At 46.0% G+C, this 15113-nt stretch overlaps 1 protein-coding gene across 1 annotated transcript in view; it reads left to right on the forward strand.

Annotated features, from left to right (window-relative positions):
* LOC134075212 (integrin beta-1-like) overlaps positions 1–14717 on the forward strand; it is a 27320-nt gene extending 12603 nt beyond the window's left edge. The window contains exons 5-16 of the mRNA XM_062530745.1: positions 177–347; positions 1791–2029; positions 2935–3090; positions 3384–3479; positions 3616–3705; positions 4800–4940; positions 5034–5254; positions 8504–8742; positions 8847–9069; positions 9412–9644; positions 10737–10903; positions 12364–14717. Coding sequence (XP_062386729.1) covers positions 177–347; positions 1791–2029; positions 2935–3090; positions 3384–3479; positions 3616–3705; positions 4800–4940; positions 5034–5254; positions 8504–8742; positions 8847–9069; positions 9412–9644; positions 10737–10903; positions 12364–12429 — 2042 coding nt within the window. The 3' untranslated portion in view covers positions 12430–14717. The remainder of the gene's footprint in view (positions 1–176; positions 348–1790; positions 2030–2934; positions 3091–3383; positions 3480–3615; positions 3706–4799; positions 4941–5033; positions 5255–8503; positions 8743–8846; positions 9070–9411; positions 9645–10736; positions 10904–12363) is intronic.
* Positions 14718–15113: the final 396 nt, after the last annotated feature.

The raw sequence follows: 15113 nt of genomic DNA on the forward strand, positions 1-15113 counted from the left end.
TAGGCCCACCTGTTCCTCTCTGTCCCAAGTCAGATAGTCACATCCCTTAGCCTCAGCTTCTGCCACAATATCACCTCTTCAGTTCAGACATACTGATACTACACACACACGCACACACAGACACACGCACATATACAGGTGATGTAACCATGGTTTCCTTGTGTGTGTGTGTTCAGGAGAGGCTCAGCAGTTCACCCTGAAGTTCAAGCGGGCTGAGGACTACCCTATCGACCTGTACTATTTGATGGACCTCAGTTGGTCCATGAAGGACGATCTGGAGAACGTCAAGAACCTTGGAACCGACCTGCGGCGTAGAATGCAGGACATCACCTCCGACTTCAGGATTGGTAAGGTCCCCACGGGTCATAGCCTGGGTGTTCCCATGATGCCTTGCACGCGATCTGATTCACGCTGCTAAGGCAGCATGGAAACTACCGCCCTAATTTTTGCCTGAGATAGGGGACCAATCACAGAAGAGGGGAGAAAGCAAGACCAAAGATCCTTAATTATTGACAAGATAGAGCAACGTAATGCATCTCTATGGAAGCAAAATTCGAACAGTTCCGGTCTGCTTAAAGGGGCGTGTTGCAAAGACGTCATAGTGGGATATCGATTTCTGTCATATCAAGCAGCAAGGCAAGCAGTTCAGTTCGAATGTTAGCAGGTCTGCTTAAAGGGGGATTTAGCCCCCCTCCCCCTTGTGAAGACAGAAAGCGGAAATGATCGAACGTTTGCGCCTCTCGCTCCGCTTTAACCCTCTCTGGCAAGACCATGACGTATTTGATAGACATCCGTGGCGTCCAATGAACGGATCTGGGCATTTTTTTCAAATACGAGAAAATTAACGCTTGGTTGCCAGACCACGTCTCATTGAGAAGTGGTAGGCGCTAGCCAGGCTACATGGGTCATGGAATTTCCTGGAATATCATGGAATTCTGGAATGTCTATTCTAGAAATGGAAAGTCAGGCGTTTTGTCATTTTTTGGGTTTTGAGTTTAGTGTGTTTAGATTGATCAAGGCATTTGTCCATCCTACTTGATATGTTTATATTATCTCATGGGTGTAACGTTAGCGTTAGCCTACCTGATGTGTTTTAAGCATAGACCTAAAAGAAATGGACAAACAGACTCCGTTGTTCTCAATGGAAGGGGGCTGAAACAAAATTCCGTTTACTTTCCGTCGTACTGCGCAGACTCGTACTCACTTCGTGACGTTAGCCTGCTGTAACTCGTCTGATAGATCGAAAACCTCTGAAATTGTTAACGTTCGTTTTTAATATTATTATTATGTTTACTTGCCTCTAGGTAATGCTTTACCCTATCAAACAGTAGGCTACCGTAGGCTACATGCATTTTCACTGATCTCTTGCGAATGACTTTCCGTCATGGTTTTCGTGCAGGCTCACTCAGCTTCTTATCCAAACATTACGGGGAATCTCCCCTCGAACATTAGCTTCCCTACAACCGACATGCTAAAATACTTCTTTACGGGAAACCAACGTAATATACGGGGAAGAAGTGAATTAATTTTGCCTTCGATACCCTGTATAGAATACACAGAAGCTATAAGGGAGACAAAGGGCACGTTACATGAAGTTATGGGATCGCAAAAAAATCTGAAATCTATGGCCGTCCAAGGGAGTTAGCAGAGCGTTGATCACCAGCTCATTTCGTGTTTCTACTTCCGGGAATATGCCTGCCCCCTTGGTTTTAAGCAGATGCTAAATTGAGAGCTACAAGAAGTAGATGCTAACGTGTGTGTGTGTGTGTGTGTGTGTGCGCGCTCTTCAGGTTTTGGTTCGTTTGTGGAGAAGACGGTGATGCCGTACATCAGCACGACGCCTGCTAAGCTGCTGAACCCGTGCAGCACGGATCAGAACTGCACCAGCCCCTTCAGCTACAAGAACGTGCTGAAGCTGACCAACGAAGGGGAGCGCTTCAACCAGCTGGTCAGCCAGCAGCAGATCTCCGGGAACCTGGACTCCCCCGAGGGAGGCTTCGACGCCATCATGCAGGTGGCCGTGTGCGGGGTAAGTGTTTTACACACACACACACACACACACACACACACACACACACACACACACACACACACACACATATATATATATATATATATATACATATGCACGCACACACACACACACACACACGCTTAAATGTAACCTGTCCTGAGTTGTGCCCTGTCTCGTCCTCTGTCCTGCACACACACACACACACACACACACACACACACACACACACACACACACACACCTGTAACTGTACTCTGTCCTGTCTCGTCCTCTGTCCTGCACACACACACACACACACACACACACACACACACACACACACAGCTGTAACTGTACCCTGTCCTGTCTCGTCCTCTGTCCTGCACACACACACACACACACACACACACACACACACACACCTGTAACTGTCCCCTGTCCTGTCTCGTCCTCTGTCCTGCACACACACACACACACACACACACACACACACACACACACCTGTAACTGTCCCCTGTCCTGTCTCGTCCTCTGTCCTGCACACACACACACACACACACACACACACACACACCTGTAACTGTCCCCTGTCCTGTCTCGTCCTCTGTCCTGCACACACACACACACACACACACACCTGTAACTGTACCCTGTCCTGTCTCGTCCTCTGTCCTGCACACACACACACACACACACACACACACACACACACACACACACACACACCTGTAACTGTACTCTGTCCTGTCTCGTCCTCTGTCCTGCACACACACACACACACACACACACACACACACACACACAGCTGTAACTGTACCCTGTCCTGTCTCGTCCTCTGTCCTACACACACACACACACACACACACACACACACACACACACACACACACACACACACACCTGTAACTGTCCCCTGTCCTGTCTCGTCCTCTGTCCCTCAGGACCAGATTGGCTGGCGGAACGTGACGCGGTTGCTGGTGTTCTCCACGGACGCTGGGTTCCACTTCGCCGGTGACGGCAAGCTGGGCGGCATCGTCCTGCCCAATGACGGGAAATGCCACCTGGAGAACAACATGTACACCATGAGCCACTACTATGTGAGTGTCTGTGTGTTTCATCCTGAGCCACTACTGTGTGTGTGTGTGTGTGTGTGTGTGTGTGTGTGTGTGTGTGTGTGTGTGTGTGTGTGTGGGTGTGGGTGTGGGTGTGGGTGTGGGTGTGGGTGTGGGTGTGGGTGTGGGTGTGGGTGTGGGGGTGGGTGTGTGTGTGTGTGCGCACGCGATTGCCCTTAAAAGCAAGTCACGCCACTGTGCAGCCATTATGGTAATCCCTCAAGGCAGTGATTCCTATCTAATGTGTGTGTGTGTGTGTGTGTGTGTGTGTGTGACAGGACTATCCCTCCATCGCCCACCTGGTGCAGAAGCTGAGTGAGAACAACATCCAGACCATCTTCGCTGTGACCAATGAGTTCCAGCCTGTCTACAAGGTAGGATGATGTGTGTGTGCGTGTGTGTGTGTGTGTGTGTGTGTGTCTTTAGTAATGCAAACACTATTACTCTATGTCTATGTGTTTCTCTATGGTTGTTTAATAACTGGTGTGTGTGTGTGTGTGTGTGTATTAGGAGTTGCAGAACCTCATCCCCAAATCTGCAGTGGGAACACTCTCTTCTAACTCCAGCAATGTCATCAACCTCATCATTGACGCCTACAACGTGAGTATACACACACACACACACACACACACACACACACTAGTGATGCGCGGGTAACCCGCGGGTCGGGTTGGGGCGGGTAAAGAAATGATCACTTTATTTGCGGGGCGGGTTGGGGCGGGTCATTAAAAACAAAATTACATTTAAAAAAATCCATGTATGTTGCGTGCAATTCCCTATAGCCTATATTAACAGTATGTAGGATTTTGGCCAAAACGAGTAGGCTACTGCAATTACTTTCAAAATACTGTAGCGCGGTGTATCGCCTCCATCTCCCCTCTGAGTCGCGGTTGCCAGCTTGCTGCAGGATCCAACAGGAACGTAGGCTGCTAGCTTTCAATGGCAAGTGCTAATGTTGTTTTCCTCAGCATAATGACAGAGAAACAAACTCTGATAATGCATTGCGTTAGCAAAGACTAGCCGTTATTATTTCCCAAACAATTCCTGAGCCTATACCTTTTCAATTCAATGAGCCATCTCCTCCATATGGCTCCACATAACGTTACTTTGCACAAACATGCATAACTTTGTTCTACTGTCATGAATAGCCTATTTGAAATGTCCATTACATTAAGGAGCCTACAAGTAAGTTAGCCAAACTGATTAATCTTTAGCTGTCCAGGAGCAAATTAACAACACTGGCGTCTGTCTTCAAATTCTTCTCCGTTTTCAGCCGTCTAAATCTCCTATATTTCGGACGTAGCCTATTTCGTATAATGTTTAGCCTAGATTACAAACGCTGCTTTGTAGGTTTTTGCTTTGAATTTCTAAATGTTTAAAACGTTTAGGTATCATCTTGTTATTAATGACCTGATTTATCGTTCATATTCATAATCATAGAGTTGTTGCCAGTTTACAGGGCGATGTCTGTAATGTCTATGTAATGGTCGCGGGTGCGGGGCGGGTTGTCAAAATAGATACAGTGGTGCGGGGCGGGCTGGGGCGGGTCAAATAATTTCATAAAAGCGGGACCCGCGGGTTGAAAAAATACCCGACCCGCGCATCACTAACACACACACACACACACACACACACACACACCATCCATGCATTCATCCATCCATCTCTAACCCCTGCCCCCCCCCCCCCCTCAGTCTCTGTCGTCTGAGGTGATCCTGGAGAACAATAAGCTTCCTGAGGGCGTGTCCATCTCCTACGTCTCCCACTGCAAGAATGGAGTGAGTCGCACAGGGGAAGATGGACGCAAGTGCTCCAACATCTCCATCGGAGACGAGGTGGGATGCACTCTCACACACACACACACACACACACACACACACACACACACACACACACACTCGTGTCTCTGACCGTGTCTGTCCGTGCAGGTGACGTTTGATGTGGCCATCACGTTCACGGGTTGCAAACCCAATGAAAAGGGTGCGTTGGAGAAGAAACCGGAGACGGTGAGGATCAAGATGCAGGGCTTCACTGAGGAGGTGGAGGTGCAGCTCAAGTTCATCTGCGAGTGTGACTGCCACAAGGCCGGCATCAACAACAGCCAGATCTGCCACTTTGGGAACGGCACCTTCGAGTGTGGGGCTTGCCGGTAGGCACATGCGCGCACACACACACACACACACACACACACACACACACACCCACACCCTGTGATCCATAGGGCAACGTGTTGAGCAATATTGCAGGAACCACAGAACCGGGTCCATAAGTTCTGATTGGATGATTTAAGTTCTCAAGAAAAAGCTGATGGTTGTTAAGTTCTCCGGTTTAATTCTCTAAAATCTCACAGTTATTTATATAGCTAATTTATATATAGCCTACACAGAGTACCACCGAAAGTACCTTACACCCAAACTTCAACAAATAACAAATCAATTGAACATTTCTAACACAACAGGCCGCACACACACTGGATGAAGGATGTAGACAAAGACATCAGTAGCAATTCAGTAGCAGTTCATCATGCGTTCAGTAGCAGCTCATCATGCGTGCAGTAGCAGTTCATCATGCGTTCAGTAGCAGTTCATAATGCGTTCAGCAGCAGCTCATCATGCGTTCAGTAGCAGCTCATCATGCGTGCAGTAGCAGTTCATCATGCGTTCAGTAGCAGTTCATCATGCGTTCAGTAGCAGTTCATCATGCGTTCAGTAGCAGCTCATCATACGTGCAGTAGCAGCTCATCATGCGTTCAGTAGCAGCTCATCATGCGTTCATCATGCGTTCAGTAGCAGCTCATCATGCGTGCAGTAGCAGCTCATCATGCGTTCAGTAGCCGCTCATCATGCGTTCAGTAGCAGTTCATCATGCGTTCAGTAGCAGTTCATCATGCGTTCAGTAGCAGCTCATCATGCGTTCAGTAGCAGTTCATCATGCGTTCAGTAGCAGCTCATCATACGTGCAGTAGCAGCTCATCATGCGTTCATCATGCGTTCAGTAGCAGCTCATCATGCGTTCAGTAGCAGCTCATCATGCGTTCAGTAGCAGTTCATCATGCGTTCAGTAGCAGCTCATCATGCGTTCAGTAGCAGCTCATCATGCGTTCAGTAGCAGCTCATCATGCGTTCAGTAGCAGCTCAGCAGTTCATCATGCGTTCAGTAGCAGTTCATCATGCGTTCAGTTGCAGTTCATCATGCGTTCAGTAGCAGTTCATCATGCGTTCAGTAGCAGCTCAGCAGTTCATCATGCGTTCAGTAGCAGTTCATCATGCGTTCAGTAGCAGCTCATCATGCAGCTCAGTAGCAGTTCATCATGCGTTCAGTAGCAGCTCATCATGCAGCTCAGTAGCAGTTCATCATGCGTTCAGTAGCAGCTCATCATGCGTTCAGTAGCAGCTCATCATGCGTTCAGTAGCAGTTCATCATGCGTTCAGTAGCAGTTCATCATGCGTTCAGTAGCAGCTCATCATGCGTTCATCATGCGTTCAGTAGCAGCTCATCATGCGTTCAGTAGCAGTTCATCATGCGTTCAGTAGCAGTTCATCATGCGTTCATCATGCGTGCAGTAGCAGCTCATCATGCGTTCAGCAGCAGCTCATCATGCGTTCAGTAGCAGTTCATCATGCGTTCAGTAGCAGCTCATCATGCAGCTCAGCAGGAAGTAGTTGCGGTTCATCATGAATTCACACACCATGTATGATGTGTTTTCTATTGATGGAAAATAAAAAAGCATAATCACAAAAAAAATGAATTCACACACCCATGCAGTCCCGTCTCATCCAGCCTAAGAAACGTTGAGTTTGACGCCAAGGTAACTTAACGTAAAGGTAACTTAACGTCAAGGTAACTGAAGCAGTCAGCAAGGCTATCAATGGCTATTTACTGTCTATTGACAGCAGGGCAGAAGGCTCATGCATTGCAAGTAATTATTTGAACTTTAAAGTCACTAATGCTGATTATTCAATAATTCATTTGATTAATGTTTCAAAATACTTTCACAGCAAAAAATAGATATGCGATTAATTTAGATTAATTTATCACCGAGTATGTGAAGTGCATGTCCGAGGGGTTGCAAGAGTGGGCTTGCAAAAATGCTAACTATGCTAACAGTGCTAACTAGGTTGATTAGCTAACTTAGCTGATAATTTCTTGCATTTATGTTAGAAATGCTAACTATGCTAACAATGCTAACCAGGTTGATTACCTAACTTAGCTAATGACTTCTATTATGTCAACAATGCTTAAAAAAAACCGGCTGGGAAAAAAAATACCCAAAAAATAATTCCCCCATTCATTTCAATGGGACTGAAAAACGAGAATACCGGAAAAACGACAACCGGCAGCCATCCCACATTAACAAGCAACCTACACCGGATCGGGCCTGATTTTTAAGTGTTTGAACCGTGTCAATAGCTCAAACGCTCTAGGAGAAGAGGCGTTCTCAAAAAAATGGGCTAAGAAGAACAATAGATGGGCTTGCCTTGCAGCAAGCCCACTAATAAAACGGTACATTAAATAATAATATTATAAAATTCAAAAACAAAATGTCAGACAGCATGTCAATATTCTGATCACAAGTCTGGGGAAATGCCCAAGGCAGCGCCGGTCAAGCTACACTCATTGCTTTGCAGGCTCACGTCATCGCATCATCAAAAGTAATGGTTTCACTAAAAATATTTTAAAACTACAAAAATACACATATGTGACCCTGTAAAGCGGAACCAGTCGTTTCGGTAACATTTACTAAATTAAGTTATTGTGCTCACGTGAACGGCCATAAACTAAGCTTTCCATTGATATGTATATCGAGGGTATTACACAAACTGTCGCTAAGATAACCGCATCCAAAGTTGACATGGTTCTCCTGTCATGATATGCCAGAAGAGGAGAAATCACCTTTTTAAGCAGCGCGTGCACAACGGGAATGACAGCAAATATGTTGAATCTTCGCCGGGTTTAACAGTCAAAACGTATGTTTTTCCGTGAAATGCGTTCACGATATGAAACTGTAGACTGTATACAGTCAAATTATGCGAAAACATGAAATTCAACATTTTAACCCGGAAGTTTGTTATTGTTGATTTTCTCAAAATAACGTGGTGCGCAAAACGACTGATTTCGCTTTGAATGGTCACATATGAAGTTTTTTTTATACAAAATATGAAGCCATTTTCTTCAACCCAGTGAAATACAAATAACAAAATACTATTTGAAATGCGTATTTTTAAAACATGTCTCATAAATACTGCCCATCCCTGATTGCACACATTTTTCCTGGGTTCACTTATGTTATTGATGTAAATAACTTATCCATATTTATTGATGAGACCAGATGACTTCAGAACATCACAACAGAAAGAACTGACAGAAGTGTGTGTGTGTGTGTGTGTGTGTGTGTCAGCTGTAATGAGGGGCGCATTGGTCAGAAGTGTGAGTGCAGCACAGACGAGGTGCGGACGGAAGACCTGGACGCCAGCTGCCGCATGGAGAACGGCACGGACATCTGCAGCAACAACGGCGACTGTGTGTGCGGCACGTGCGAGTGCAAGAAGAGGGAGAACCCTGAGGAGCGCTACAGCGGCAAATACTGCGAGTGTGACAACTTCAACTGTGACCGCTCCAACAACAAGCTCTGCGGAGGTGAGTGTGTGGACAAGTGTGTCTAACTGTATCTGCTCAGACAACAAGCTCTGGAGGCTAGCGTGTGTGTGTGTGTGTGTGTTTAACTCTACTTCTGTGTGCAGGCCACGGGCGCTGTGAATGCCGCCAGTGCATCTGTGATGCTAACTACACGGGCAGCGCTTGCGACTGCTCTCTGGACACCTCCACCTGTCTGGCCAAGAACAAGCAGATCTGTAACGGCCGCGGTACCTGTGAGTGTGGAGTGTGTAAGTGCACTGACCTCAAGTTCCAAGGAGCCACTTGTGAAGTGTGCCCCACCTGTCCGGGCGTGTGTACAGAGCACAAGTGAGTGTCTCTCTCTCTCCCTCTTTCTCTCACATACCCATCATATGGGGGACTGCACAGACACACTCTCCATCTCACACACACACTTTCTCTCATGCACACACAGAAGCACATTCAATGCATCGTTTCTTTCTGCTTTACCATGTAGACATCCTCTCCTGGTGCTGATGTCTGGATAATTCCCCCTCACTGTCTTACTCTCTTATCTGAAACCAAAGCAGTCATGCACAACAGTGTCAGCAGTACATGCGCTTTACTTTATTGTGTGTTCAACAGTAAAACTATATTGTGTGTGTGTGTGTGTGTGTGTGTGTGTGTGTGTGTGTGTGTGTGTGTGTGTAGGGAGTGTGTGCAGTGCCGTGCCTTCGGTACAGGTGAGAAGAAGGAGACGTGTGAGCGTGACTGCATGTATTTCCACCTGGAGATGGTGAAGAGCCGTGATGATCTCCCACAGCCTGGGTCAGTGCCCTTCATCTCCCACTGCAAAGAGCGCGATGCCAACGACTGCTGGTTCTACTACACCTATGCCGTCAAGAACGACACCAGCAAGATCGTCCATGTGGTGGAGACTGCGGGTACATACATACATACATATGAATTGATTTATTTAAACTTGCAATTGTTCCATGGCCAAGTATCAAGTCAGCAACACAATACAGAATTATATCATCTGCATAGAGATAGTAGAGGGACTATGCTATTAATATAGACTGTGAAAAGAATTGGCCCTCAAACAGAGCCTTGCGGGACTCCCTTAGTTATTAGCAAGGGTTCTGGCTGAACACTCCCCAATTGCACAATGCTAGGCAGGATTTGTACAAGTAAAGAATAATCTACTATATCAAATGCTTTAGATAGGTCTACAAAAATGGCAGCACAGTATTTTTTCCTATCTAGTGAATCAATTACTACTTTAATGGTAGAAACAGCACTATGTTTAGGCCTGGAACCTGATTAGAGAGGGCTAAGGATGGAATTGGCATTGAGAAATTCTTTAAGCTATAAATGACTATTAACCAATGACTCTAGGATTTTAGAGAGACCAGATAGCTTAGATATTGGACAATAGTTCTCAGGGTCACTCGTATCACCTCCTTTAGAGAGGGTAGAGGGGTGATATGAGCAAATTTACACAATCTGGGAACAACTCCGGTGGAAATCGAGAGATTTAAAATGTGCATTACTGGCTTTGCTATCATATGTGCTGCAACATGCAGGAAAAAGGGGTCAAGGTGGTCTTCTCCAATTGGTTTCCGAATATTGATCGCTAGCAAAGCAATAGGACTGTACTGTGAAATGGGATGGAAAATGAACTCTGGATTACTGCCTGTGTTATAAATGATATCATTGGCAGTGAAATTGCCATCTTGACACAAAGAAGGAGCATTATTGTTCTATCAAAAATATGACCAGCTAAAGAAAAATTTGTTGAAAGCAGAGCAGATATCTGTTTGGTCATGTACTAAGCTATCATCAAACTTAATAAAAGAGGAAAGAGAGGTAGCAGAGGATTTGTTTTTAAGATTTACCATCTTCCAGAATTTTGCAGAATCAGAATCAGCTGATGGAGGCCTATAGATGTGTGCATTCAGATGAACATTCATCATTTGGAATCGTTGGAACAGGTCTGTTTTTGACACATTTCCCATAATCCCTTGCTCTTCCAGAGTGCCCTGACGGTCCTGACATCATCCCCATCGTGGCGGGCGTTGTGGCTGGAATCGTTCTGATTGGCCTGGCCCTGCTTCTGATCTGGAAGCTGCTGACTATCATCCACGACCGCCGTGAGTTCGCCAAGTTCGAGAAGGAGAAGATGAACGCCAAGTGGGACACGGTAAGACGCACCCTCTCTCTCTCACACACACATGCACACACACACACGCGCGCACACACACTCTCTCTCTCCTCACCTAGAAGATGCAGATGAGAAGAAGCATATGCACACAGATTTGCCTTCTCTTCACCTCATAGACTATACAGCCTATGCTTCACCTATCGCCTGAGTCCTATGTGCCATCTCTTCATCTAGTCCCCTGAGCTTTGTTTGATTTTTCCATTTCTGTCTGATGTCTGTCTGATTTCTTACTAGAGGCTCTTCTCAACGTCTCCCCTCAGCCCTCGATCCTCAGTCCTCCCGCTCCTCCACTGATCTATAAAGAATGCTGGCGCAGCAACAATGGGACAGTCTATCCAGTGTTGTTTATAGATCAGTGGGAACGAGGCGGGGGACGGAGGATCGATGACCGAGGAGAGACGTTGAGAAGAGCCTTTTTTTTCATGTCTTCTCTTTCCTGCTGTTGAATTTCTCTTCCTACCTCCTACCCCCCCAGCAAGAGAACCCCATTTACAAGAGTCCTATAAACCAGTTCCAAAACCCCAGCTACGGCCGCAAGGGTGGCGCCCTCTAAAGGCCAACCACAGTTTGTACCTTTGGTCTCCTTGTGCTGTTTTACCTGCATGCATTGGCCTGCAGTCTCTCTCGCTCTCTCTCCCTTTTCCTCTCTCTTTCTGTCTCCCTTTCTCTGTCTATTTCTCCCTCTCTCTCTTTCTTTCTCTCTCTTCATCTGCAACTCTCTTCCTCTTCTTCTCTCTATCTCACTCTCTCCTCCTCTTCTTCTCCCTATCTCTCTCTCGCTTTCTTTTTCTGCATGTTTTGAGTTTCTCTCTCATCTCTCCTCCTCATTCACTTCACTCGGTCATCTCTCAGTGTGCGTGCGTGCGTGCGTGCGTGCGTGCGTGCGTACAGAGCTATGGAACAGAACTATGGAACAGCATTTGTGTCTTAATGCTGGGAAGTACAAGTCATATCACAATGTTTATAGGATATACTGTATAGCATTCACTTGGACCCAATACAACAATGTGTGTGTGTGTATGCCATCAGGTGCATATAACAGTTAATCATTGCACAAATACTGTGAGAATAGAAGGGTATGGTGTGAGTGTGTGTGTGCCAAAGTTAATCATTGCACAAACAATTTGAGAATAGAAACACTTGCATTGATCAACCCTGCTATACCTATGATCATGTCAGTCAAAGTATTGTGAATGTGTGTGTGTGTGTGTGTGTGTGTGTGCTTATGTTTGTATTACTACAATAACAGGCCTGCATTTTGTGTGTGTGTGTGTGTGCGTGCGTGTATGGTTATGTTTGTGTTCCCTGTGTTCTAACTACATTAACAGGCCTTGTCTGTGTGAAATGCGTTGCTGAATATGGTGTGTCGTGTGAGTTGTTCTGGTTGCCATGGTTCCCTCTCCTCCTGACCCTGGCGTTGTCTTGTTCTCTGTCCGCAGGGCGAGAATCCCATCTACAAGAGCGCCGTGACAACCGTCGTCAACCCCAAGTACGAGGGCAAATGATCAGGCCTCTGCCTCCTCTGTCTCCAGGACAACACTGTATGCAAATTATTCTGCGGGTTGAGGGTGGGGTTTTGAAGTGGGAGGGATCAGAGTGTTAGTACATCACTTCCTTTTTTTCGTTGGATCACCGAAATGCTTCTTTGTGCATTTTTGCCACTACTTTTGAGTATTTGTTTTACTAACTCCTTGTGTTCTTATTTTTTACGCTGCAACAGAACATGTACAGTTTGTATAAACTTGGTTTTATCCGTATTTTTTTAAACCGTGGAATTTCAGAGAATGTTTTAATGGAAATGTTTTTTTTAAGGATTCATTTCAGCCGCAGGACTGGCGCGTTTAGAGACGGTCAGAGGCGGAACATGAGGCAGGATGGGATTAGGATTGGTTGGAGGAATTCTGGGATAGGATGAGGTAGTCTGGGATTGGTTGAAGGGATTTGTGGATTGGTTGGAGTAGTCTGAGATTGGTTGGAGGAATTGTGGGTTTGGTTGTAGTCTTTGCGGTGAGCTGCCCTCTGCTATTTGATGCACTCATATCTATCTATGCCTTCCAGTCTGGGACTCTCCCAGACTGTAGTGATTTAGATGAGTCCATAGTGTAGAGAAGACAGAGCCATACTTCACCCTGCAGGAAAGCTCCTAGCCTTCCCGTCTGCGGGTCAATGCCCTCTTATGGATATTTCACTGATGTTTAGCTGGTCAATGCCCTCTTATGGATATTTCACTGATGTTTAGCTGGCCAATGCCTTCTGATGTGTATTTCTTGTTTAGCTGGTCTGGGTTGGGTGGACACCTGCAGTATGGCCTGTCTGAAATGATTCAGCCTATAGACGCCGTGCTTCACATCTGCTCAGTGAGATGTTGGTACAGTGGACACGTTTGTAGTTTCAACAGCCGCCATTAATGTAGACTCCCATTTATGTTTCACTATAGATGTACATCAACATCCCTTGGTGCTGTATGCTGTCATAGCCCATGCTAGCCTTGGTGCTGTATGCTATGCTAGCCCCGTGTGCTGTGTCGTAGCCCATGCTAGCCTTGGTGCTGTATGCTGTCTATCAATCAAGGACCTGCCCTGTCATAGCCAGGGTGATTCCTGAAGAGTGCAGTGCACCATGGCATTGACTACCCACACCCATTATAGATATGGTGAGGTGGGTAGGTCTCAAGATGTCCGCCCCAGACACCCAGACTGAAATCTATAGTGTGTAAATCCTTGCCCCAGATTGAAATGTGTAAATCCCTGTCCGAGATGGTGTGTACATCCTGGCCCCAGATTGAAATGTTTATTCTATGCATCCCTGCCCCAGGCCACCAAATTAAAAATCTATACTGTGTAAATGTGTGTGGACCTTCAGGAGAGCAGTCTGTGATCAGTAGAATTGCAGCTCATCACCGCTGTGCTGCAGGACAGTGACTTGTGTCGTGCTGGCTATCATTAGTCAGCCAGACTTCAGCCGGATCTGATCCAGAACTTTTCAGCTGGTGGCTGATGATGGCTCCACACTGTGCAATGCGTAGCGCGTAGATCTCTGGGTCTCGTTCATGAATCGGACTGCTGTGTGCTGCATGGAGTTCTGATCCGCTTCAGCAGGAGGGGGCTCTGCAGCAGGTACACCTGGACACAGGTGTGTGCCGTGGAGAGGAACTGTCCACAGTCACAGGGCCACACCGGGGCCGTGTGTTTAAACTACAGCATATACTCAGGTCCCAGCCTCCACCTCGCTAGCGTTAAAGCCAAATATAGTAGCCGCAAGTGCTCATGAACACCATCTATGTTGTTCAATGTGTAGGTAGGAACTGGTCTGTCTGTCTGTCTGTCTGTCTGTTTGTCTGTCTGTCTGTCTGTCTATGTATCTGTTAATGGATTCACTATGCTTGCTTGTCCTCAATATTTTCCATGACGTTTTATTTTATGATTTTGTTATCTTGTAATTCTCCCTTTTTGAACACGTGCCATGGTCAGATAGCGTGATCAGTTATCACATTTCATCAACTGATGTTGAGATCAGTGGTTTTTCAAATCGCCTAATTCAGTGTTATATGATCAAACTCCAAACACACTCACATGCTCCTGCACACGCATGCACAGACACACACACACACACACACACACACACACACACACACACACACACACACACAAACAGACTCTCACATATTCATGCACATGTCCACGCATTACAATCCTGTGTTTTTTAAGTGCCTTTTTTGACAAAAAAAAAACTTCAAGTTCACATTTGCAATCCTTTTGTTTTCTGAAGTTATTTATTAAAGTAAAGACCCAAACGTGTTGTTTCCAGAGTCTCATTTTCCTGTGTATGTGTGTCTTCGCTTCGCTGCTATCTGGATCTACAGTAGGCCTATGGCCTATCGCCCTGGCAACTCCCAGCAGCAGCCCACACAATACTCATAAAAGCTAACATGATGCTAACATAATAAAACAACAGTTATGGGCTTTTCTTTTACACCAAATGGAGTATCACTGTAGGCTGCTATACTCCATTTGGTGTAAAAGAAAAGATCATTATACCTTTCCACAGAAAAGATGTAGGCCTATGAATGAAACAGCCTAGGGTACCACAGAAAAGATGTAGGCCTATGAATGAAACATAGCCTAGGCTACCACAGAAAAGATGTAGGCCTATGAATGAAATATAGCCTAGGGTACCACATAAAAGATGT

This window comes from Sardina pilchardus, chromosome 2, assembly GCF_963854185.1.
Source record: "Sardina pilchardus chromosome 2, fSarPil1.1, whole genome shotgun sequence".
In the NCBI taxonomy this organism is placed as follows: Eukaryota; Metazoa; Chordata; class Actinopteri; order Clupeiformes; family Clupeidae; genus Sardina; species Sardina pilchardus.